The 24924-nt window shown below is 36.1% G+C and overlaps 2 protein-coding genes across 2 annotated transcripts in view; one reads left to right on the plus strand and one right to left on the minus strand.

The window, feature by feature from the left end:
- The window catches only part of GNAZ (G protein subunit alpha z), a 40737-nt gene extending 19648 nt beyond the window's left edge, over positions 1-21089 (minus strand). Inside the window, exon 1 of the mRNA XM_054220043.1 lies at positions 20367-21089. Coding sequence (XP_054076018.1) covers positions 20367-21089 — 723 coding nt within the window. The remainder of the gene's footprint in view (positions 1-20366) is intronic.
- RSPH14 (radial spoke head 14 homolog) overlaps positions 1-24924 on the plus strand; it is a 95111-nt gene that overhangs the window by 31406 nt on the left and 38781 nt on the right. The window lies entirely within an intron of this gene.

The raw sequence follows: 24924 nt of genomic DNA on the forward strand, positions 1-24924 counted from the left end.
AGTCTTGCTGTAATGCTGTGCATGTGTAAATAATTGTTGAAATGTGCAGGTATTGCAAACATGACACTTATTAAAATTAGATAAACATTAAAGGAAGCCATTTTCTTTGGCTGTAATATTCAGGGAACAGTACACAAAATGTCATTTAGACATAAAACAGAATAATTTTTGAAGGTGATAATACAACTGATTAGAAGATAATATAAATTATAAATCTGTAGTGGTGCTAAGGATAGTCTAGATTACTTTTAAAAAACTTCTATTTTCATGTGTTTCAATTTTTTTTATTGTTTTTTTTAATAATATAGTTATTTATCCAGTTGAACTGAGGTATAATATGAGGATAGAAATTCACTTTTCTTTCTTCTATCTGCATGAGTTATAGGGATCTGATGAAATTTACTTATAAATTTTATTTGCTTTACAGAACATTGAAAGAACAAATATGAAGTGAAACCTGCATGTTTTCTAACAAACACCTTTTTTTTGTCCTCTTTCTATGATATACTTATTTCTGACTTTCCTAATTTATTAGCAATAATTAATACAGCATTCTGCACTGGCACAGATGCAACCCTAATGTGACTTAGGAAACAGCTGAGCAACCACAACACTTACTCTGTATCCGAGTTCATTCACCACTTTCCAAAGAGGCAATGAACAAGGAATGTCTGTATAGGTGTATATACACATACAGGCATTTATCTATCTATTTATTCACTTTATGACAAGTTTACATACTCATTTTCACATTCAAACACTATTCTTTCTGCTTAACCTCTGCCCATGGATTTAATGAATATCTATATTCATTTCAGATGCCATGGTCAGAAACCCAGGTCTTAAAATGATTACATAGCACATCATTCACACATTCTGGACTAATGTAAGTCTATTCCTTTCAAACTAACAACGAGCATGTTTATTATTTTGGCAAGGTTTTTGTCTTCTAAGCTGCACCATTGTAACTTCACCAGCCCAATTCTGCACACCTCTAAAACTTCAAATGAAAATAACTTTTAAAGCTCCTATCAAATGAGATGACATTAACAAGTAAGCACCTGAGCTGGAAATCAAGTGCTGCCATCAGCCCAGAATGGATCAGATCTATTATTACGCAGACCAATTGTGATTTTTTTTAAAAAGGGATAAACCTAGCGAAACAAGCCCAATTTAGAATAATGCAAGCAGAATATGGCAGACCATACAAAGAATCACACCTCTTTTTCCAGCCAAAGAAAATATTTGAAAGTGTGCATCCTGATTTGAAAATCAATATGACAGTCACCTGATCCAGCGTACAAAGACCAAGTTTTGTATCTTGTTTCTGACCTAGCTTTTTTTTTCAAACCAATTTTAATTTGCACACGAGCCTTTCTGTTATTCATGAGGAAACAGCAGTAGTAGCTTCCCACTTTAGTCCCTTGTAGATTGTATTTCCTGCAAACCTAAACCTGACCACAGTGCACCAGCATTTTATCTATACTATAGCTTCAACGTAACACTGTTCAACATAAAATATAGTAGAGAAATAATGTACATTTTGGGCTCTGAGAACTGCAGTGCTGATATAATAATGATCTGCTCTGTGCAACTGTCAAATAGTTGCAATAGTTGTCAAATAGCAACTCTGTGCAATAGTCAAAAACTATTGACAAGGAAATTACATTGAATCCTGAGTCTGTCACCATGCCTTCCTTTTTAATGTTGTCACACGACAAATTGAAACATGGCCTTTTTTTATGTTTGTATTTGATATAACAGTATTAGGCAACCTCAAATTACACCTATAGTTGGCAAACATACCTTTGATCTCTTGCTTATACTTTGCAGTTGTTGTGACTATATGTAGAAAAACATATATCTGCAGCAGAGTAGCATATTTTTATTCCTATCAAGAGAAAGTTACGATGAAACGGTATGGTGCATTTATCGTATGTCTTATAAGTATAAAGCGTGGAATCACTCACAGAGCTTTCCAAGAATATTCATTTTTTCATATTTTTTTTAAGACTTCAACTGGATTTTCATAACTGCCTAATCGAGATTAGCAATAATCAGAAACTACAATTTATGTCACTACCTTTTACCATGTATGTTATTTAAAAATTCTTCTTGTTCAGAAAGTAAAGGAAGTGCCTCGGGCATATGCCATAATTTATCTGGGTATCATGATAGATTCCACAGTAAAGGTTTATATTATGTGTCTATTTTATGCTACTAAGCTTTAAAAGCTTCTAGTAAAGCACTGACACTCCTTGTGATCCTTGATTCCACAGAAAAGGTTACAGGAAAGCTTATAATCAGTCTGACTCCAGAGATGGCAGCGGTACAAGAACATCCCTGCATATTTCATTACAACAAAAAAAAAAAAAAAAAACAAACAAACAAAAAAAGGAGCTCCTGATTTTTTTCATCTTGTATCTTAGGAACGACCAGTCATTTCACCAGCGAAGTGGACCTCATGGGATGAGCACTGATTTGCATCTAGATTTGAAATACACTTTAGGATAGCAATTTTGCAGTCTTTATTTAGTTAGAATTAAGCTCCAGTGCCACCAGTCTGAAGACTGAGATTTTTGTAGTGGTTTTTTTGTTTGGTTGGTTTTTAAACTAAGTAGTAAGGTTACTTCTCAAAAAAAAAAATTTCTTTGAGTGTTCTCTTCACTTATTCACATCAGCATTTTTTGTCAATGCATTTTGCTATTTTAAATATTCATGTTTTGAAGGAGGAACTGAATGATTTGAGTACAGAATGGCTTTTGTATTCTCAGAACAAGGTGACATTTCTTTGACTCACTGTGGCCTTTTTGTTTAAAATTTCTTCTTGAACAGAATAGCAATGGTAACATTTCAGAAAAGCTGCATCACTCCTTTTTACTCAGGACACCTCCACCTCACTCCTATTTAACTGTCACCTCAAAGAGAATTTATTAAATGATTTCTTTACAACTGTCATGGATCACTGTGCAGCTGAAATCTTGTCTCAGGCTGGATCACTAGATATTTTGTGGAATTTAAAGTCTGAATGGGAAAGACCCACTTTGGACACTGAATCCCATGGATTAGCCAATTTAGCAGATAGTCTCAAGAGAAAATTATGGTAATGTCTGTGTTCTAGTCTGCTAATATTATGGTTACTGTTTGTTGGGTGGTGGGTTTTTTTGTTTTGGGGTTGTTTTTTTTGTTTTGGTTTGGGGTTTTTTTGGGTTTTGGTTTGGGGTATTTTTTTTTTAAATAGATGCTGTATCTTTCTCATTAATACTGAGGAGAGGAGAGGGGCTGGTACGTTACTGTTACTGAAGTATACAGCTTATTTTGTGACCATGTAGTTTGGAAATGTGAACACTCAGTAACCTACAGTTTCTCTCCTTCCTCTAGTAGACAGAGGGTATAATTACACTGAGGGTAGTAATAGCTCCAGTCTTGACTGCAGATTAAAACAGCAAGAGCTGTTTAAACAAGATAACAGGATGAAGGTGAAAATATAATTTAAGCCTCTAATATTTTTATAAAATGGAACTTTTCAACTCGACTGAGAAAAGACCGAATAATTATTTCTACATTTCATTTTGCTATTAAAACTTACTACACCATTTTCTGTCTTAAAAATGCGTAGAGATATATTAACCCGATTTACATCTAAACATCCCCGGAAACAAACATGCTCCCAGTATTTCCATGACTCATTCATAAACCAGTATTTAATTTTGCTATTTAATTAAATTTTGTTAGATATATTCTGCATTTTCCTTAATTTCTTTTTATTTTTATTCTGTGATATTGTACTTCATTTTATGTCTTTGGAGATCAAATCTATCACCCTAACGTATGGGAATACACATACATGACATCCAACTTCTCAGTGCAGTTGTCTTCTAGCTACAAACAGAGCTGCTCCATATCAAGGACACATGGCTTTGATACAACATTCTTGTTTTCATAGTATTATAATAATTAATCCTGTATGGCAAGGGTACTGGAAAAATTCTGTGGATGTATGTTTCATATGAAGCTAGCTGATGACCGATGACAAATTATAATGCCATAGTATTAGGCTATAGCTCCCTGATAAGCTGACCTTGCCGGTGAAGCTGGCACTACTCCTGCAGTGCAGTGGAATATCCTTCGCTAATGCCATCACATCTGTTTGTGAGGTCACACCGTAAAAGCGATCAGTAAAACTGATCAACAAAGAATAGCTCATTTTGGAGAATGTGAGTGAGCAGCACAGGAGAAAAAGAAAGAAGGTTTGGAACTCTAAATTAGACTTGTTACCAAGGCTCTGGTAACATCAGGCTACTTCTAAGCAATGCATGAAACAGATCAATACCTAGTAAAATTAACATGGGATTAAAATGAGGTCTCTACTATGTTTGTACAGTGCGGAGATAACTGTATTATGTAAATAGTCAGCAAAGAGCACCAAAATAAAACCCAAAAGCACATCTCCTCACCTTTCCTCTCTTCCACCCACACAACCAACAGGATTTCTTCATGCTTCTGAAAGTAATATCTGGGGAAGAAATGGCCTGTATTCCCACTCTCGCTTGCACCAATCGAAAGCACCTATTTAAAAACTAAAAGGTTGTGTCCCGAGATCACCTAGCAGCGGTTGTATATCTTAGCTGGCAGGGACATGCTGCTCTTCCCCTTTCCCCTGCCTCCCGCCTTCAACATCTCACAAGTCTGTATAATGGGTCCTACTACAGTCAGCCAGATTTTGTCTCTTCTTTTAGCATCCACACTCCTTTTTATAACTCTGTTACAATATTTGGCAGCAGTCATGGAATAACTGTATACCTCAGTGCACAGGCAAAAGAAGCAAAATTTAAACAAGATGAAAAAATAACATCACTAAAAGTACACATAGAATTATCTTTTGTAACGGAGAAATATTTCACAACTCCAAACAATTCAGTTAAATTTTAAAGTCTCACCTGTATAAAGCTTCCAATTCCTTTCAGTTATTACAAATAGAGGATGTGATACAAAATGCAATTAAAATTTCACCCCTTCAAAAACACTTATACATTTGAACTGAGTATATTTATTGTTGTAAAATAGCCATAAAACCCTTAATATTCTTTTAATCATATAAAATCTAATTGTAAGCAGGAAATATGCTGACTTATCTATATTTTTACTCATGACTCTTACTCAGAGTAACTACCTTGGTTATTTTATTCATTACAGATATTTGTGTTAGTGAAATTATTCTAATAGTATAAACAATCATTTATATCCTAGAAGGTCAGTTTTTCTGATTAAAAACTCCAGTCCTTGAAAGACCATTGCATGGCCGGACTCTACTATATTACTTTGACTCTTGAGGAGAATGGAACACAATATGATCTTAAAGGTCCCTTCCAACCTGGATGATTCTATGATTCTATAAAAGGCAATTTTTTAAAATCTATGAAAAACAAGCAGTAAATATATGTAGCATTTTAAACCTCACTGTTAGAATATTTACTATGTAGAGATTTAGTTTGTTTTTCATTTTCCAAGAACAAAGGTATTTTTAAAATATACGTATATAAAAATAAACACTTCAGTATGTCAAAATAACAGCATTGTCGCTTTTAGCAGTAAAATTCAAGAACATTGTATTGACTTGTCTGCATGAAGATATTCTCAAAAAAAGCCTTGCAAATCGTAAGATGACCAGTGTGTACCTATGAAGATCTGTCAAATGTTTATTAGTCTTTATCTATAAAATCAGCATGGGTTTTGGCATGTTTAATCAGTAAATTTCTTTTTGAAAGGCACTCAAAAAAAGGGTAATATACCAGTCTGTTAAACCTATTATCTCAGCTCTTCATGCAACAAATACCCCATTTTTATGCTACAAAAAGTGTTTAAGTAAATACCTCTTCCAAGAAGGTTTTTTTTTAAGCCATACAGATCTGAAGCTGAGAAAAGCAAGACAGAACAAGAAGATTAAGCCATTGACGCAAGATGATAGAGCAATCAAGAAAGAGCAATTGAGATGAGGGTTTTATAACACAGAGAAGGAACACTGTAATACAGAGAAGTTTAAGAATTGTTGTTGTATAGTCAGTACAGATAGGCTATTTTGACAGCATCTTTCTGTGAAGTTTAATAATTAAAATTTTAAAAATAATATATATCCTTTCATATACAATTCTGTATTATAATATTGCAATTCAGGCCTCAGCTCTAGGAAGTGGTCTTTGTAATGGAAATGTATGACATAAATACCAACACTGAATCAAGAGGATCACATCAACAGGAACATCAAGGATTTAGAGGAAGTACGTTTTACATGTATAGGTCTGATGAACAAAGAGACAGAACAGCAGGTCGTGAAACAACTATTGGAGATAAGATACTTTGAGTAAACACATTAGAGGATTTAGGCAACAACAACTAGATTGTTCTTTCTGGAAGGTGCATTTGTAGGTGTCAGTCTTATTACACAGCTGTTTGCAAAGACTGACCTTTTTTTTTTTTTTTTAAAACCTTCTTTGTGTCAGCAGAAATGACATATGCCCTAATCATAACTGTATGGGGAAGATGACACAGATACCACTTTACCTCTTTATTTTAAGAACAGTGAAGGTATTTTATGTCCAAGATTTATTACCTTGGAAAACCCTTCTGTTTCCAGTTTGCACTTTTGGATAATCCTGTAATTTCCCTATCATTCAGAGGATGATCATCTTCATAACAAGGAAACAGTAGAATAAAAAAGTGTTTGTCTAGCTGTTCCAAAATCACCAATCATTTCTTAATGAACATGCCCTGGAACTGTTTGTGTAAGGTAAACCGAAAAGGCACCTTGTTAAAGACCTCAGTGGAGAAAGGATTACGGTTGCTGTAATGTCTTCAGATTAAGTTGAACCTGCAACTGACTGAAATGATACCATTTGTAAAATCCGTATTCAGAATAGTTCTCAACTAAATCTCTGACTAATCACGCACAGTTACCTTACAGTGAAGCTAGGTGCTGTCAGCTTTGGAGCAAATAACCCAAAAACATGGGACAGAACTCGTTCAGTAAAAACACAACTGCCTAAATGTTAAACTTGGACTATTTATGAATCTCTCTGCCTCTGCTACAAAGTTGAAAACTAATTTATGTGACCTAACTTTAGGCTAATAAATAATAGTTTAGGCTCATAAATAATAATTTTTTAAAATGGGAGAAAAGTGAAGAAAAAACCAAGATTCTTTGAAAGGTTTTATGCATGGGCAAAGAGTTCCAATACCTGGCAATAAAAAGTGGGAAAATATTAGCAATCTACCATATGCATGACCTACAAGTTCAATAAATAACATTCTGGTGAGCCAAGACTTCATATCTTATATCCCATCTGTGCTTCACTGGATAGCTTCACCATCCCTCACATTCCACTACTGCATAACTGATGCACTTTTAGCAGGAACTATTATCGATCTATGCCAACTAAGAAAAAAGTGACATAATGGTGATATTACAGATTAGGGATTAATTCAGTGTACTGCGGTCATGAATATAATCATATTGATGAGGAAGATTGGCTTTAACCAATTTAATTGATAAATTTTTTTCTTCTTTTTTTTCTTAGCTGTATGATGCCACATTTCTCCTGAAATGTCTTTATCCTTGAAACATTCTTAAATACGTTTAGACACACTCATGACTTTTATTTCTTTATTGTAAGGATTTGATACCATAGTATAAACATGGCAGTGTTTCTGTTCACTTAGTCACTTGTTGAACAAGGGACAATGAGCTGAGAATTGTTAAGATGCATATGAAATACATCTTGAACCACTATGCTGGATAAATGCATGATTACTAGTAAATAAAAGTTAGGGAAAGTGGCACATGATACTGGATTTTTACCACTAGCTAGATTAAAACATTCTGAAAGATTTTCTTAAGGATAGGGTGAATTTTCCAGCAAAAAATACTGTGTAAAACTCTCTAATGAGGCTTTTACAGTGAGTTATTATTGTCTTTTCCTAGTCTGTTTTAGAAAACTAAATGAATACCTTTTGCTATGAGCGTTATTTTATCTAGAAATCAACCAAGACTGTTATAGGATCTTGAGTAGGAAAATCTCCCAAAGCATTATTTTCTAACATTATTTTACGTTGTTTCTTATGAATAGATGGGCAGCAGAACGGATTGACAATTCACACCATTGTAACTGAAAGCATCATCCTATTTCACTTAATCAGTGAACAAGCAAACTGATATGCTATATTAAGCCTGTTCTAAATTTCTTCAGAGGCTAATGCTTTTTTAAGTGCACTTTAAAAGCATTAAATCATTTGAAAGGAGCTCAGTTACTATGAAAAAGTGTCTGTCGTCCAAAAGAAAAGCAAAAAATACAGAAAAAATAGCAATTGAAATGGGCCACATACTTAGAAATTCCAATTGATTTTAAATCAAACATTTTCAGGTTTTTGTGTGGTTTCTTTGGTTTGTTTTTTTTCCACATTGAAGTTTGCATACAATGAAATCACCACCACCACCACCCTGATTTCTTTAAATAAAAAAATTAAGTGGTTCATGTCAGACGTGCCTTACTAGAAGATGATGTTTTAGAAGATATTTGTGGTATCTGATATGGTTTCTGTAACCGGAAGACTGTATTATGAATTATAGATTTATATAAGCTTTGCCTAATGGACTGTACAGAAAGTAGCTGTAGAAGTTTGTTGCATACAAGAAAACTATTCATAAAGGCAGTAAGCTATGTTCAATGGAAAAGGATTTTGAGAATGTAGGAAGTGAAAAAGCTGGGGCTGACGGAATAATATGCAGATCACCAGAAGTAAAGACTTCTCCACATAGAAATGATGCGTTGTAAGATTGTCAGTTGATAGGCTTGTTTCAATGTACTTTTCTGTATAGCTGTTTTCTCTACTTTCAAAGTGGAGCAATCTTGCATTTAGGTTATCTGTTCTCTTTGTAAATATGTTTATAGCTGATGGCTTCAGTGTTTCCTCTGGAATTACATGACAGTTCAATTTCTCCTTCAATTTATTTTACATCCTGCTTCAGTGTAAACCACTACCCTACAAGTCTTCATCCTCTTATATTGTACAAGAGCTTCCCTATCTATATTGTGCCTAATCATTAAGCAATACAACAAAATGCATATAAAACTGGTTCCTAAATAGGAAAGTCACCTTTATGAATCAGAAAGCAAGATATCATCCAGGATCTATTTACCCATGAAGGAAACAATTGAGAATGTGCAGGATTAATAAGAATGTGCACGATTAATAAGGAAAATGAGTACTAATAAAAATTAGCTATTTCCTCACAGCAAATAATGAATGCAAAGAGCACAGAAGTGCAGAAGTATTAATCAGCAAAGCAAAGTACAAAGAAGTAAAATCTGCAGCCTGGCTTTGCTCATATTAGAACCAGTGGTAATAACATTCACTTTGTTATTTGAAAAATATTGTTATTAAAATGAAATCAGCATCTACAATACAATCTGCTGGAATTCTATAGAATTTCCCAGTACTTATTCCCCAGTAAAACAAAGACTTCAAATTTCAAGCCACATATATGATGATATAATTATTTTCATCATCTAATTCTATATTTTGCAGGACCGTTTACTACACCATTCTTTGTTAATACTTTTTCTAATCCACTTGTAAGAAAAATTATAGTTGATTATTCTAGTGTCTCCTTTAGGAGTTTATGAAGTTCAGTATTTCTAACAATTTCTCTTATCCTTCTATCAAGCACAAGCTTTTCATTCCTTATCTTTGAACTGTAGTTCTCACATCTTCTAAGACAGTGAATAATTCACTGTGATAAACATTATAACATAAAAAAGAGCATCAAAAAGCAGCTGCTAATAAATACTGGAATGAGGGAGAAGGCAAGAGTAGGAGTAAGTGCATCCTACCATGTATCCTGATCTGTTTTATCCCTGAAAAAATATAGCAGAAATTGACTGAGAATCTAATTTCTGTCATAAAAACCCTATGATTCTAGTATTTGAAGTGCTTGCATTTAGAGAAGAAATTATTCATATGCTATTAACCTATGCTCTGACTTTTACAGAAGAAAGGAAGAAGCAGTGGGTAACATTAATACTTACCATCTGGTAATAATGCCCTGAGCAGCTCATACAACCTAGTATTCAGTCAAATGCAGATACAGAGGTTCGTGATGTCTTCCCTGTAACTACAATAGTGTATCTTTCCTACTTTTATTTTCCAAATAACACAGATAAGAAATCTTATAGTAAGGTTTAGTTATATAGGATGACTTTAGCTGCTCTAGCAGTTGATAAATCAAAATGAGGAAGTCTGACTCATCTACCTTTTCATTTTCCTCTGCTTCTGGACATGGGAGCCTACTGTTTGCCTGAACACGGATCTGGAACTCACTGGTCTCTTCTGAGTGATATACTCAGGATTCCAGCAGAAAATCAACCACACTGAAATACTGGATAATTTTCTGGTAGGTTTGTGAGTCTTATGTTTTTAGCAAAGGGCCCAAAGAACAGTAGAGCTGGCACAAGTAATGAGGTAGAAGCATGCAGCAGGGGTAGCAGTACTTGACTGAAGAGTTGAACAAGCAGGAGGGAGAGAATGAGACCTCCCTTTCTTCCTAAGTGGCGATCTCACAGACAATCTCAGCAGGCTTATATAATTTAATATATGCATTCAATATACATTTCCTCAAGTGCATGTAATTCTGTTTTCCATATTCTATGCTGTTAAAAAAAAAAAAAAAGAAAAAACCACACACAGAATCACTTTATCAAGATGAGGGATCTTAAAATGAAAGGATTTAGTAGGAATGCGTTATTTAATTTATAAAATAACAAGGCTATAATTTGGACTTTTATTTCATCTCTGTATAAATAAATATTAAACTGAGAGTATCATGGTTATTGGATCTTTTGGTCTGACTTCCATGTATCACAACAATGGTCATTTCCGTCTATTGGGTTTTCCCTATCCTAAGCCTAGTCATTTGTAGCTGTCAATGGCTGTTTGACTAAACTCTGTCTTCCAGAAAAGTTGTTTCAACTGGTTCAGCCTCCTACCTAAAAAAATAGAATTTTAACAAAAAGCCAGCTCAAGTTGGTATTTCTCTGACTTAGCTTCTAGCCATTTGTTCATATTTTGCATTTCCCCATTATGTTATTTAATTATTGAGCATTTTTTGCTCCTTCAGGTACTTATATACTAAGCAGGTACTTCACAATCTTTTTAGCTAAACAAAACGAATTAACCTTTTGAAACCTTTTTAAATGCTGTAAGTCTCAGTCTGGATTTCTGGATAGCAATGACAGCCAGACGCTCTGCAGAACACTGCCTCCAGGACATTTTAGGCACAGCCACACTGCATTCAGTTTTGTCAGCCTTTGATGTTATTTTTTTTTAACATATCTGTAACCTCCTTTATTAACCTCTCACATTTCCAATTCATTTTGATTGTTTTCCTTTTTCCATGTATGGGTTGTTGGGTTTTTATTTATTGATTTCTAATTACTGCTTTCATTTGATCTATGAAGAACAGCAAAGGCACAATGCAAGCTGCTATTAGAGCCATCCCTCTCTGTATCACTGCCAGGAGAATTCATACTATTGGACTACACCTCATACTAAAAAGGCATTGTAAAAATCAGTCTACTCTGACAAGTCCAATGACATCCCCTAGCCAGTATTATCAGGGCACTACTGCGTAAACATTTATACCAATGGAACCGCAACTGATTTTGGCAAATATTAACGGAAAGAAACTCATTGCTATGTCATAGCTGCAGTGAGAAAGCTCAGATTGCTAGAAACACTGCTAGCTTTGGCAGGACGCAGCTGAAGCAAAGCTTATTGTCGACTGATGTGACACTCCACTGTGCCATGTTGCCAGGGAAACAGCAGAAGAAGAGAACATAAGGTTGTTAAACTGGAGGGGTTCTAAAAAAAATAAAATAAAAAATGCTCAGGGCCAGGCTGTCTTGAAGTAAATGTAGCATATGTATGACATACCATCATGTTATTCTATAAAATTAGTTTAGTCATAAGCTTTCTCCCCATAAATAATGGGCTGAAGGATTCTTGCTTCTAAAGATGCTACTTCTGTTACATGGATTTTATGGTAAATTGTGTTAAACTATTATCAATAATTTATTTCTACTGATGATAAATGGTTGGGGGTTGGTTCCTATTTGTAAAGTAAAATATGACCAATTGGTAAATAATGAGGAAAAGTACAGAGAGAATGACTGGACTGTGTATTTTGAAAGCAAGTTGTTTCAATCGGTTTAATAATGGAAAGAAAGGACAGTATCAAGATCAAATATCTAAAAAATAAGTGACAGGAGTTAAGAGAACTGAATTAATTGGAGTAGAGGAGTTATTCATCATTTGCTAATTTTGAAGTATAATGAGGGGACACTGTCATTGGTTGACAGGTTCAAAATTTAACTAAGCCTATTAATAGCTTCAAAAAAGTGCATTTTGATCTTCAAAAATCTATCCCAAGAAACAGGCTTAAGTATTCGGTCTTGGCAGCACACAATAAAAATAAAAAAAAGAAAAATCCATGGCATATGTGTATACTGTCTCATCCACTACTTTTCATAAGGGAAGGGAAAAAAAAAAAAACAACAAAAAAACCCAACAGCCATCCAAGACAAAGATCCATCTAACCCAAAATCCCATGTTTTACACTGGTTAATAGTAGGTAATTTGGGGAGGGGAAGAAAATCAAGATCTGGAGAAACACAAATACTTCCCAAGTATTTTATCCCTGCTTCTCAAGATCTGAACTCAGAACTTCCAAGTCAAAAGCACTATCGTGGCATATTTTACTTAATACATTTTTCTGTCAGCTTCCATTTCAGGACACAGTGTCTTTCTATATTCAGAGGTAGAAGAGCTATGTCTGATATCTCTGTTCTTCTAAGCTAGGGAGCCTTGTAAATTCACACATTAGGAGTAAGGCATGTGAATAAATTCCCATTAGGTGTGTTTTTTATGTTACCAAAGCCAGCTGTCTCGTGAGTCAGTGAGGATTTTGGATACACTGAAACACAGGAATACATACTGAACAAGCTTTCTAACATCCTGGAGGGTTTTTAGATTGCCACCCCAACAGTATAGAAAGCTCAGGCGTGTGCCAAATTACACTTGTATTACTTGGGAGGGGAATTATAGAAGAATATATTTACCTAAAATATGGACTTGTAATAACAGAACAAAGTTCTGAAAAATCCACCAGCACCGGAACTCACTCTGAAGCTGTATTAACAGTAAGGATCCTCCTCCTTTGTTCCAGCATCTCTGCTAGTTTTTAAGGCTAATTTTTAAGGCACTACTTTCTCCAGGGTTGGCATACCACAGAGAGTTCTTACAGCTTTTATCTACTTTTATCTTCAGAACCGTTACAGAAATAACCCAAAGTAGCTGCTTTTCCGTAACAAGATGGAATTTTTCTACCTTTTTTTTTTTTTGGTATTGACATGTTCCTATTCCCTGTGATTATTAAGTAGACAATATATAGTATTATGAGAGATTATATCAACACTCTCTACTCACTCGATGGATTCTAGAAGTGTTCTGAACATAACCCTCGTTAGTCTATTCCTGGCATTGGGCTTCAGAGGGATCTTGGCTCCTTACAGTACAGTCAAGTGAACGTCCAAACCGCACATATACCATCAGTGTTTCTCGTAGTATGTCTTTTAAGAGTTATGTTTAATTTATTGTGAAGTTTGCATAAGAAGCCTACATATTTTATCAAACAGAAGTGACTTTCCAACCCAGTTGAGAGAGGCTGAGAAATTCAGTTCCTTTCCTTCACAAATGGATTCTTTATCAAATAGATGCCAGTTTATACCATCAACTTCTCTGCCCGTGAAACCAATATGGATAGGAGGTACTTTCTGCACATACTAAGTTAACTGGACAATGTCAGTGGCTTTGCTACTGACTTATTACAATTCTGCAAGTGCTTGACAGATGTCTTGTGTCCATATATACTACTCTAGTGGCTAGTTTAAGACTGTAATTAGAAAGCAAGTTTTACCTACATACTAGATTGATAGGCATTGCTAGAATTAGATTTGGGGTTTTGTTGTTGTTGGGGGTTTTTTCCTTCTTCTATAGTTTGAGGGATGGTAATGTTACTGAATAACTGAGATTTTTACTTAAGTTCTGTTTATTTATATGTTAGTACACGTCTCTCCACCTAAAGACTGTTCTGAGCCTGAAGTCTATAGGATATTTAGGAGTATTCTGCCACTCCTGATGTCTTTGTATTTTATTTACCTCTGTACTGCCATGCTCTGAATTAATTTAAAAAAATCACAGTAATACATCTTACCTAGTCTAGGAGTTTTGAATACAGCCAGTCACGGAGACCAAAAAAAGATAGTTATATCATCTTTCAGGCGTTTGTCATAGGGGGGATTTGAGCCATCCCCTGCAGTTACCTAGATACGCAGGAAAATTTAGTCATCTAATTCAGACGCAAGTCTGACAACCAAGATTGGATACCAAAGCAGATGAATACTACTCTGTAGGTCCATTGCAGGAATGCTGCAGTAATACAGCATTGCTTTCATGCCATATTTTTCCAAAATAAGTAAAAGTCTTCCTGTTGTTTTCTCTCTGAAATTTTTTGAATTAAGCCCACTGCTCTACAGTGATAAAAATACCAATTTATCTTCAGGTTTAAATAGAGCTTTGTCTTAGGAATTAGTCTATCGACATTAAATAGATAAGCTTCACAGCAAAGCTTCTCAGGCTTTTACAATCTGATACCAGCATCTTCATCCAATCAAACCATGTCATTAGAATGAGTCTATTTTTTATATTGCACAGTGTAAAGCATTATCATATTTGTGAACTTCTCTTTTTTTCAATTAAAGGAAGTAATTTAATAAATATATACAGGATAGTTTATGTATAAAGTTACTGTTAGTATCTGCAGTTAAATGGAATATAAACTTCAGGGTATGGCAACAAGTCCAAAATATAGAAAATTGCTGTCCCATGTGTTCTACATGTGGATATCCACATCAGAAGCATACAATTACAGTGAACAATGTAACCAAAAATGAACCTTCAGACTTGAAATAATATATAGTAAAAATAACTGCGAATTGGGAGTTGATTGATCATTCTCTTATGTATATTCATTATTTTACTGATATTTACATATTGTAGAAGATATATGCTTGGATACAAGTCTTCAGGCTGGAATCCTGATATATCACTATAGAAAATTAAACTTTGGTAAGGGAATATATATTACTTTCTTAAGTGAAAAAAGGCAAGGCTAGAATTTCATTTGCAGTGCTGAAAGATTACACACATGAATGCTGACATCATCTAGGCTTCGCTCCCACACAAAGTTCACGATGAAATATCTTGAAATGGAAAGGCTTCATAAAAAATGAGAGCACCTGAACGGCTTAGGTCAATCTTTTTCGCAGATTCCCAAGAGGCTTAGTTTGTTAGAAAGACATTTGATGACACGTTTTTTTACCACTGATATAACAGGTGCTAAAAGGGCTATGTATAACATGTATCACAATTTCCCCTCTGTCCTGACTTATTAGTAATACTGCAGGAAAATAGCTGCATGCCAGAAAGGAGTTTTAATACACTGTACTCTCAAAAAGCAGAAGTATCAGGAAAGGCAAATAAGCTCCTTAAGTATTTGGTTTCAGGGGGAAAAAAAAGAGTTTACAATTTTGTTTACCTGATAAAAAATTTCCTGGCAGAAACAGGATTTCTGTTCAAAATTCATACAATTAGCATGTGACAGAGGGCTTTCCAGGTAAATTATTGTTAGGTAATTGAGAGGTTCCATAATGACCCCAGTGATTTGTTTTGCATGAGGCCCACTGCAGTCCAAACTGTTTGCTGCAGTGTTTTGTCTTTTTCATCTGCATCTTCCTTCTAACAAGATGCTATACTAAAAAAAAATAGCCTCAAAAAAGCCTAAAATTACATTTCTCCATTCACTTGCAATGGCTGTAAGAAAGAGAATAAAAATTATCTAAACCTTAAGTTACCTGCAAGTAGTTTTCCTTTAACATTCATATTTAAAAGCAGGCACGTACAACCTTTGCTTGGTATCTCCTGCACCATGTGAATCTGCTGCAACTGCTGACCTCAGGAATTCTCAATCATACATTCATGTTTAAATCATTTCATTATTTACTTTATTATTCTATCTTTGAAGAATCTTTCTAATGGTCTAGAACCCTGTTGCAGCTACACACTGTAGAAGAAAACTGAAAAATACCCATCAGAATGTATAGCAGGTACGAAACACAAAACTGAGTGCATACAGATAGACATGGGGAGACTCAGAAAGAAACTGCAAGACTTCTTTTCAGGATGAGAGGCAGAAGGACTAACATGAGAGAGCAGATATTATTTAACATTCTCTAGCACACATTAATTTAAGGAGAAATTGAAATAAAAATGAGACACTTAGTATTAACAGGCAACTCTTCCTAAGTGCAGGATACAACATGTAAAAAGGCAAAAAAATTTTAAAAATCACTTGCTAATTTAACATTATCAAAGGCCAGAGATGACATCTTAATATGTAATAAAACATGGAATGGGCCCATCGGCTACTAAGGACCATGAAAACTAGGAGAAGTAATTTATTTGATATAATAGAGAATAAATCAGCCTGGGGATATAAAAACTTAAGGCAACCTTCTCAGAGTGCTGCTCAGGATTAATAATCTTACAATAAATCAGTAGCATTCCAAGGGTGTCGTACAAACCAGTTTTGCAACTGTGTCAAAAGAGAGGCAGCTGTTACCTAGGTGAGTCATACTAACTATGTGCATGGAAAGATAAAGCTATATTTATTACATGTTAGGCAGAAAAAAATGTCTAAAGCATTATGGAAATGAAAATAGCCACAGATCACATTTGCAGATAACCCTAGATAAGCGGAAAAATATTCTAGAGAGTGACAGAGGAAGACGCACCAGGTAGAGGGGGGAAAAAAGTGAAGAATTATAGTTCTCACTCTCTTGCTCTTTAGTAAGCAGCTAAATATCATATATTTTGAACAGACACGTCAAAATACTAGTTTGGACAGAAACTGTTAACTCAGGTGATTTTGTCTCTGCACATGGTGTCATCCAGAATAAATCGTAGCAGGAGTAAGACAAAGGCCCCAGAAAAATTCTGTCTTCCCCTTCTCTCATTTGTTTCCAGGCAGTATAAAGTTTAACTTTTTTTGTGTCTTAAAATTACTCACAAAGGAAAAATTGTCCAGGCAATTGATAGTTTGGACATTGTTTTTGTTCTCCTTTCTGCACATTGGTGTCACTACAATACTCTCACCCTAAACTGACTTCACTTACAGCTATATTCAGGACCTACCAATATGCAGAGCTAGCTCATTTTTCCCTCAATTTTTACCATATCTGTCAATCATTACTTTAACGCATCTTAATAAAGACAGAGCTTATGCATAGCATTTATCCACTATTGTCAAGTATTTCTGAAAAGTTTCATCAAAATTCAGTTAGGTGAATGTTCTTGACCATAAACTTTTTTCCCTTGAAGAATCACAGAAAATGCATGCAAAAGGGATTCAACCATATAAGGCAAGCTTGTAAAACAAAGGGAATATTTTTGGAAACGATTTTGTAGTCTTGGTTCAAACCTAAGTATAATTGCTTCTCAAACTTACCACTTAGCTCCCTTCTAATAAGAAAAAATCTTTTTAAAGAAACCGTATTAGCAACCAAAAATACTGACAATGGATTTAAAAGTACAAATGAGTTGAAATAATTTCATGTCACTCTACCAGTAATGATAAAAGATTGTATGAAGTGATACTTAAAGAATCCCCTTCTACATGCATGGGATGCAAAGGGAATAGTTTCACCCATTTTCTTTGGTGGTGATCATTTCTTATATGGGTTTGGAGGGAAGGAGTTGGTTGCAGAACCCAGAACTTGAACAGACAAGACTTTACTGAGAGGTATGGCAGTAAACACAAACAAGCAAACAGCAAGCCAAGGGTGAGATTTCTGGGAAGTATTGCTCTACAGGTTTTGTCTGATACTTGTTTATTTTTGGTTTGTGCATTTTGCATGCAGCTGGGAAGGAAATATTAGCATCTTCCTTCAACTCTACCTCAGTGACTGCTGTCAAATTCCAGTACAATCTCTGGGAAATATGTCAGAAGTATCACCTATGGAATGCCTTTCTTTAACCACTTCCATCTCATGGAGTTTCTCCACTGCAATTACTATAAATTCCTATCACTAGAGCTGTGGAATCCGCTAGGTCACTTGACAATATTTTAATCTGTACCATGATTCTATGATAAGTGATACTGTATAAACAGCAGACTAGATAGAAGGCACTGAAGTTGTTTCAGGTACTGAAATAGTCCACCTTGCCTCAGGGATCTGGTGAATGGCACGTGTATGCATAATTTTGGGATTTTTATGCATAATGATGCATAATTTTTGGAAGGCTTTCACATTTAGGCATTAAAGCCATTGCAGTTATTCCAGTCATTACAAAATCATGACCATGTAGTTGGCATCTTTAAAGAGCACAGGAGCTCTCAATAAACAATTTTTAATGAAAAAATCAGGTATGCAACTATGTTGACATTACACAAGTCCAGTACAAAATAAACATAAGTGAAGAAGGTCACAGCCGGCCCCTTCTCCAGGACAGGGGAGTGGAGCTTTTCAGGGTAGAGAAAATTCACACCAGGGAGATCTGCACTGTGACAGACATGTTATGTAGAGCTTCAGTACTTCCATCCACTGAGTCTGTGGAGGAAATTCCCTTCTCCCAACCTGTTCCCCTACATTACAATTTTAAAGAAGTCCATATGAGTTGGTAATCAGTTGTAAAGGTAATCAGTTTCAAGGGTTCTTTGAAATTACTATTTCAGGGCAAAAAGGGAAAAGGAAATAGACGGCTGCATATAAAGTGGTGTCACACCCATACAAGCACTAGAGGATGTCACACAGATGATACAGCTCTTATCCATACCTGTGCAGCATACTACATTTGACTCAAGATATTCTGTAGAGAAACTTTAATATATATGTGTGTACTACACATCTATATTAAGGGACCATGCAGCCAAAACCATTTGTTGTTGGGGAGTGTGTCTGATAAGGAACAACAGTTAAGGCCGATTAGAATCCTTTTTCATAGAGGACTGCCAAAACCAGATCATTAAACCTGGCTGAAAGATCCCTTTCTATAAACTTAATGAGATCCAGTTAGATTTGAAAAACCACATAAAAATTTATTGGAACAGTTTCCTCCCCGACAACACTTATGTAATGCACCTGCTGTAAAAGAACAAGGATTCCGGTGTTCTGGAGTACTCCAGGAACTGGTATTGGTGAACAACCTTTCCAAAATGTGGAAGATGTGTAAGGGAGTACAAGAGAAGTAGAAGCATTTTAAGGTTAACTTTCTGATTTTACAGTATAGATTTTAATTCTTCCTGAAAGGCAGCTGTTTTCAAACATAAATACAGAATGTTTAGGAGCCACTAGATGATAGAATCATTATGTGTTCCTACCTACGAACTCCCATCTCTTAAGCATCACGTTTTACAAGGCTGTCAAAAAATAAGTTCAAATAAAACCCTACGAAGGTTAACTCAGGCAAGCTGAATGTGGTAGCAAACGCATAGTTGTGTATGCGTTCATATATTTTTCCATAGTTACTGTATTTGCGTGCTGTGAAAACCAAAAGCTAATAGCATTAGAGAGAATTAAACAGGAGTAGTTACACATTGAACAAGGCAAATCAGCCATATAAACAAAAACAGTCAAACAAAATTTTAAATTTAAAAGTTACATACTAATTAAAAAACTATAACTGATTTTTTTTATTAATTTCATCCCAAATTCTGATTGAAAATCCTTGAAAAAAATGGGGAGAAAACTGTTACTTATTACTATTTTAGCTTCAAAATTTCCCAGGACATGCAAAACACGGTGTCCAAATTAACAGTCCCTGTACACCAGGATGTCACTACTGTCTGCCTTTTTAAGTGATGTTTGGAGTAACATTTAACCAGGTAAACATATAGCAAAAAGGCACAAAGACACAAAAATCTACTGTCATGCGAAGAGCAGCTCCATTTCCCCAAAGTAACATTAAATAAACAAATAAATAAATCCATCCAGTGTAGAAAACTATCCAAATAAAGGAATCGTAGCTTCTGGCTTTTTACTACAGATTAGCGGTGAGGGGAAGGAAATCACATTTGGGGCTGGGAGCTCAGGGATTACTGCCTTGGGAGGGTAGGGACATGGGGGATAAAAAAAGGCCAAACAGTGGGGATGAGGAAAGGAAGAGACAGAAAAAGAATGAGGAGCTGAAGGTGCACTTACTGTTTGGTTATCTTCATACAGCTTCAAGTCATATCCACTCAGCTCCACACAGAAAATTATTGCTGTAACCCCCTCGAAACAGTGGATCCATTTTTTGCGTTCAGATCTCTGTCCACCCACATCCACCATTTTGAAAGTCAGCTCTTTGAAGGTGAACTTATTTTCTACAATCCCTGTGGTCATGTCCCGAGAACGCAGAATATCTTCCACCGTAGGGATGTAGTCCAGTGCTGCAATCCTTTCTAGGTCATTTAAGTAGTACGCAGCATTATCCTCTAAGTGGTACTCATTGGAGCGGCAAAAACACTCCTGCACACCAGGGTCTGCCCAGAGCCATTTCATGACACCCAGAAGCTCTGGGGTAATCTCACCTTTGCTCTCAGCTGGGCCTGTCAGGGCAAAAAGCTGCACAGCATCATATGCTCTGTCAGGATTGTGAAATTCTATCTTAAGGGTGGCTAGAGCCCGAATGATACGTGTGAGGGAGTCAATTGCATTGTAGATAATCAGAGGTTTGTATTCTTTGCAAGCCTCCAAGTTAAAGCCACCACTGTGAATGATTTTCATCTGCTTTACAATAGTACTCTTCCCAGAATTGCTGGTACCCAGGAGAAGGAGCTTAATCTCTCTTCGTTGTCGCTGACTTTCAGAGCGCAGGTGGCGGTCAATCCTACGGGACCGCCGCGCTGCCTCTTTCTCCTCAGAGCTTTGCCGACATCCCATGGTATAGCAGGCAGTTACAGAAGGGAAAGGTTGGAGATTTTCTCACTCTGTTTGTCTCTGAAAAAGATCTGTGGTTTCAGTTCTCGTGCCAGGTACCTTCAACAAAAAAAAAAAAGTTGCTATCCAATACCTGACGATCCAAGATGCCTGTACCACCTAATTCAGTCCCAGCAGGGATGCAAACACATGTAGGTACGCAACCACAGAAATAGTCTCTTCAGTAGATCTCATGGCACTGCCCTTTCCAGTGCATAAACAGTGGCACATTCCTGTTAATGAAGGGACACTTCCCTTTGCCACAGTTTGACTAGATCTGTCAAATACTCTTTTCTGTTCTGCATAATTATTTTGCTGCCTTCTGTCCAAAGGTAAGGAGCCGCACTTTCACCTTCTCTGCTCTAGCCTTTGTCTTTTGTATTTTCTGGTTGCTGTGGTGATGCTGCTAGATAAAGCTGAAGCTCTTTTCAATGGTGCTGTACTTGTTTTGTTTCTCTTCCCCCACTTCTTCAGCTGATCCAGTTCAGCTCTGTAAATCTGTGCTTTCCACCTGCCAAACAATGAGAAATGAATGAAATGAGAGACTCCGCTTCCTTGCTGCAAACCACTCACTTTCTCCTCCTCTTCTAGACTTCTAAACCTTCTATTACCCCAAACATAAGATACAGATGGAAAAATATGTAAAGAAAAGCAAAAATCTAAAACCCTTGCAAAAACGTAGGGACAGCTGAAGCTTGCAGACCTAAGAAAATGTGGTTTCTGAACAATAGTAAATCAAATCTCCCTTTCAGCCTTCTGCGTTTTATTATCTAAACCTACATGAAAACAAACAGTGCTGAGCTGTGCCCCAATTTCTCCCTCAGCAAGAGCTTATGGCAGTGCTTTTCCTGCACAGTCCTGTTCTGACTGGTTTTCCTGAAGTAGAAAACGAAACAGACTCACAACTACTTTTCCCAGTCTCTCTATTTATATCAGTATCTTGTACTCAGACAGATGTCCTCCTGAATTTTCTTCCATCTTTTCTGTTTGCACTGAACATTTAAGTAACTAAATTAGGAAGCAAAAGGAGGTGATTAATTTTGTTTCATGATTTTGTAAAAGGGAGAGTTACTGATCTTTATGGAATACAGTAACACATCTTGGAGAACAGTACTGTTAAACATACTACCTGTATCCTGCTTAATCAATAAAGGGACGCGCTACTACAACTTTGTAAGCTTCTTTCCATGGCCAAGCTAAGTGTTATTAAGCCTCGTCTCTCCCATTTTTAATACAGAAAATTCTGAGACGCGGTAAAAGTGAACAGTGACAACAAGGCAAATGTTTCATAGAAAAAGCACAGGAAATGCCATCCCAAGCAAGGGCTGACAGCATTTCAGCTGCTGTTAGAGCAATTATTCTTTCCCAAATTAGGGGTTAAGCCTGCTAGTTGGAACTCTGCAGAAGGCAACAGCAGGAAGCAGTTACCTCTCACAGAGGGAAAACACATTACTAACAGCTGATTGGGGATAACTTGCCTCTTTTCTAGGAAAGGCTTGCTGCTCCCACTAAGCTCTGAGCACAGTGGGCAGTAGAATCGCAAACGTCATGGCTTCCTCATTGTGTGCTGGCCCCAGCCCACTTTGGTACCTATATTGCTGCCTCTTTACTTGTGTCTAGAGGGTCTTCGGTGAGTATTTTTACAAACTAAACTACATGCCACTGAGATACCCTCAGGGGTAGGATTAAGAAAAATTTCAGAGCCTACTAAAGGAATACTACATTTTAATGAGACTAAGTCTCCCAAATTCCATTTTCGAAGTTGCCCTAGAAATCTTTGGAAGATTTTTCTGCATGAACTTTTCAGCATTTCAATCTAGAAGTGACAAAGCATTAAAATACATGTTGGAGAGGGTGATTCCACACTACTAGTGACAGAATGGTCCCTCTGTAACAGGTTGCCCAGGGAAGTTGTTAATGGCCCATCCCTGGAGGTGTTCAAGGCCAGGTTGGATGGGACTTTGAGCAACCTGGTCTAGTGCAAGATGTCCCTGCCTATGGCGGGGCGGTTGGAATTAGGTGATCTTTAAGATCCCTTCCAACCCAAACCATTCTATGATGTTGAACCTCTATCTTTTGTGAGAAGAGAAATTGAACTACAACCACTTGCAACCTCATGTGCTTTGCTTTCTCTCTTTCTTAAGCATCACAGCAGAAATTTCAGTGAACAAAATACATTTCAGCACTAGATTTACCAATATGTATTTTTCCTCTCTCCACATCACCTACATCACAGGATAAGATTCACTTACATAGATATACAGCAGGATGGGTTGGGTCTAATTCCTACTTGGCCTCACAGCTCTGATTGAAAAATATGAACTTATATTTACATGACTTCTATTTTAGTGTGTAACTTGTATTTATTAATACATATACATTTAACAGTACGTGTTCTGTAAGATACTGTTTTATTGTTGAGGATTTCAGCTCTTGGTTTTTGTCTTGTCAAAAGTCATTATCAGCCAGGGATCTCAGTGAGATCTTGCTTTACCCTCCCATTAGCTGTCACCATAGTAGAAAATTAATTACAACAAATAATACTTTTAGCTAACCTTTAAATAACGTTAATTGAGATATAAGCATAAAAGCTTCGAGGCGGACACTTCATAGATATAGATAAGGACAATTACATCAGCTGCAGTACTGGAGAAGGGTTATATGGTTAAAATAAAGAATAAAGCTCAGTTTTCTGAGTTTCTTAGCATCTCACATTTATATGAAAGCAACGTCATTCTTAGAATATTTATTTGGGAGGGCAGAAGGAGGGAATAAATTATATATCTAGGATTTCATTCCTCAGGTGGTAGAAAAAAGTATAATGATCTCAGACTTCTGTTTAGGCAAGAGGTATTACTAGTCTTCTGTTATTTGCACGTTCTTTGTCACAGCAGGCTATCCCAATCTTAGTTTCTGTATTTTGCATAGCCTTCTCTCTGAACATGTTTAAAGTCACTTACAGATCTCTTCTGATTTATGATGGGCTGACAAGTGGAAAGGTAGAGTCTATGTGTCTGCTTTCAGATCAAGTCCCCACTGGAATGCATCTCTGAGGTCTACAATTCTGTAACAGCATCTTGGCATTAGCCAGGTTCTTGCAACACACTGGATCCCTTTTCAGCAGTTTTCAATACATAAATGTGAAGGTATCTGGGAACGTGAAGCATGCATGTAGGGAAGGACAAACAGTTATGTCAATCATCGTCAATCCCTAAACGTCAGAGAAAAAGGTATAGAGACTGGGCAGAGTCAATGGATGAGAGTTTTACGTATTTGTTCCTGAAGTTTCCTGGGATGTTCATCTGGGACAGTTGAGCTTGCAATCACTCACTCTTAAATACTTTTACTGATTCTATATTTATCTTTAAATCCCTTCCTAACTCTAACCCTGCTTAAGGGAGATACATAGTTGAACCAATGTAGACCTGGATACACGACTACTATGATGAATCAGTATAGGTCAGGATTGGTACCGGTGTATTGTGTATTATATTTTAGTTAGGAGAAGATGAGTAGATGATTGTTGCAAACAGTTGCAAAATTCCACAATTGGAACTCTGACCACAAAAAAAGCAAACACTGAAAAAAACAGTATATGAAAGTATACTAATTAAAATGTGCTTTGATATCCCGCTTGTTCCCAACTTTCCTTAGATTTCCAGAACACTGTTAACACACACATTTTCAGAACAGCAGCTTTTATTCAGTTCTGAAGATCTCCTATACAGTATTTCAACTTCCCCTTTTCTTCCTTGCTCCTGTTTAAACCTACCTTCTCGCGCATTCTTTTAATCTCCAT

Source organism: Rissa tridactyla, chromosome 13 (genome assembly GCF_028500815.1).
Source record: "Rissa tridactyla isolate bRisTri1 chromosome 13, bRisTri1.patW.cur.20221130, whole genome shotgun sequence".
In the NCBI taxonomy this organism is placed as follows: Eukaryota; Metazoa; Chordata; class Aves; order Charadriiformes; family Laridae; genus Rissa; species Rissa tridactyla.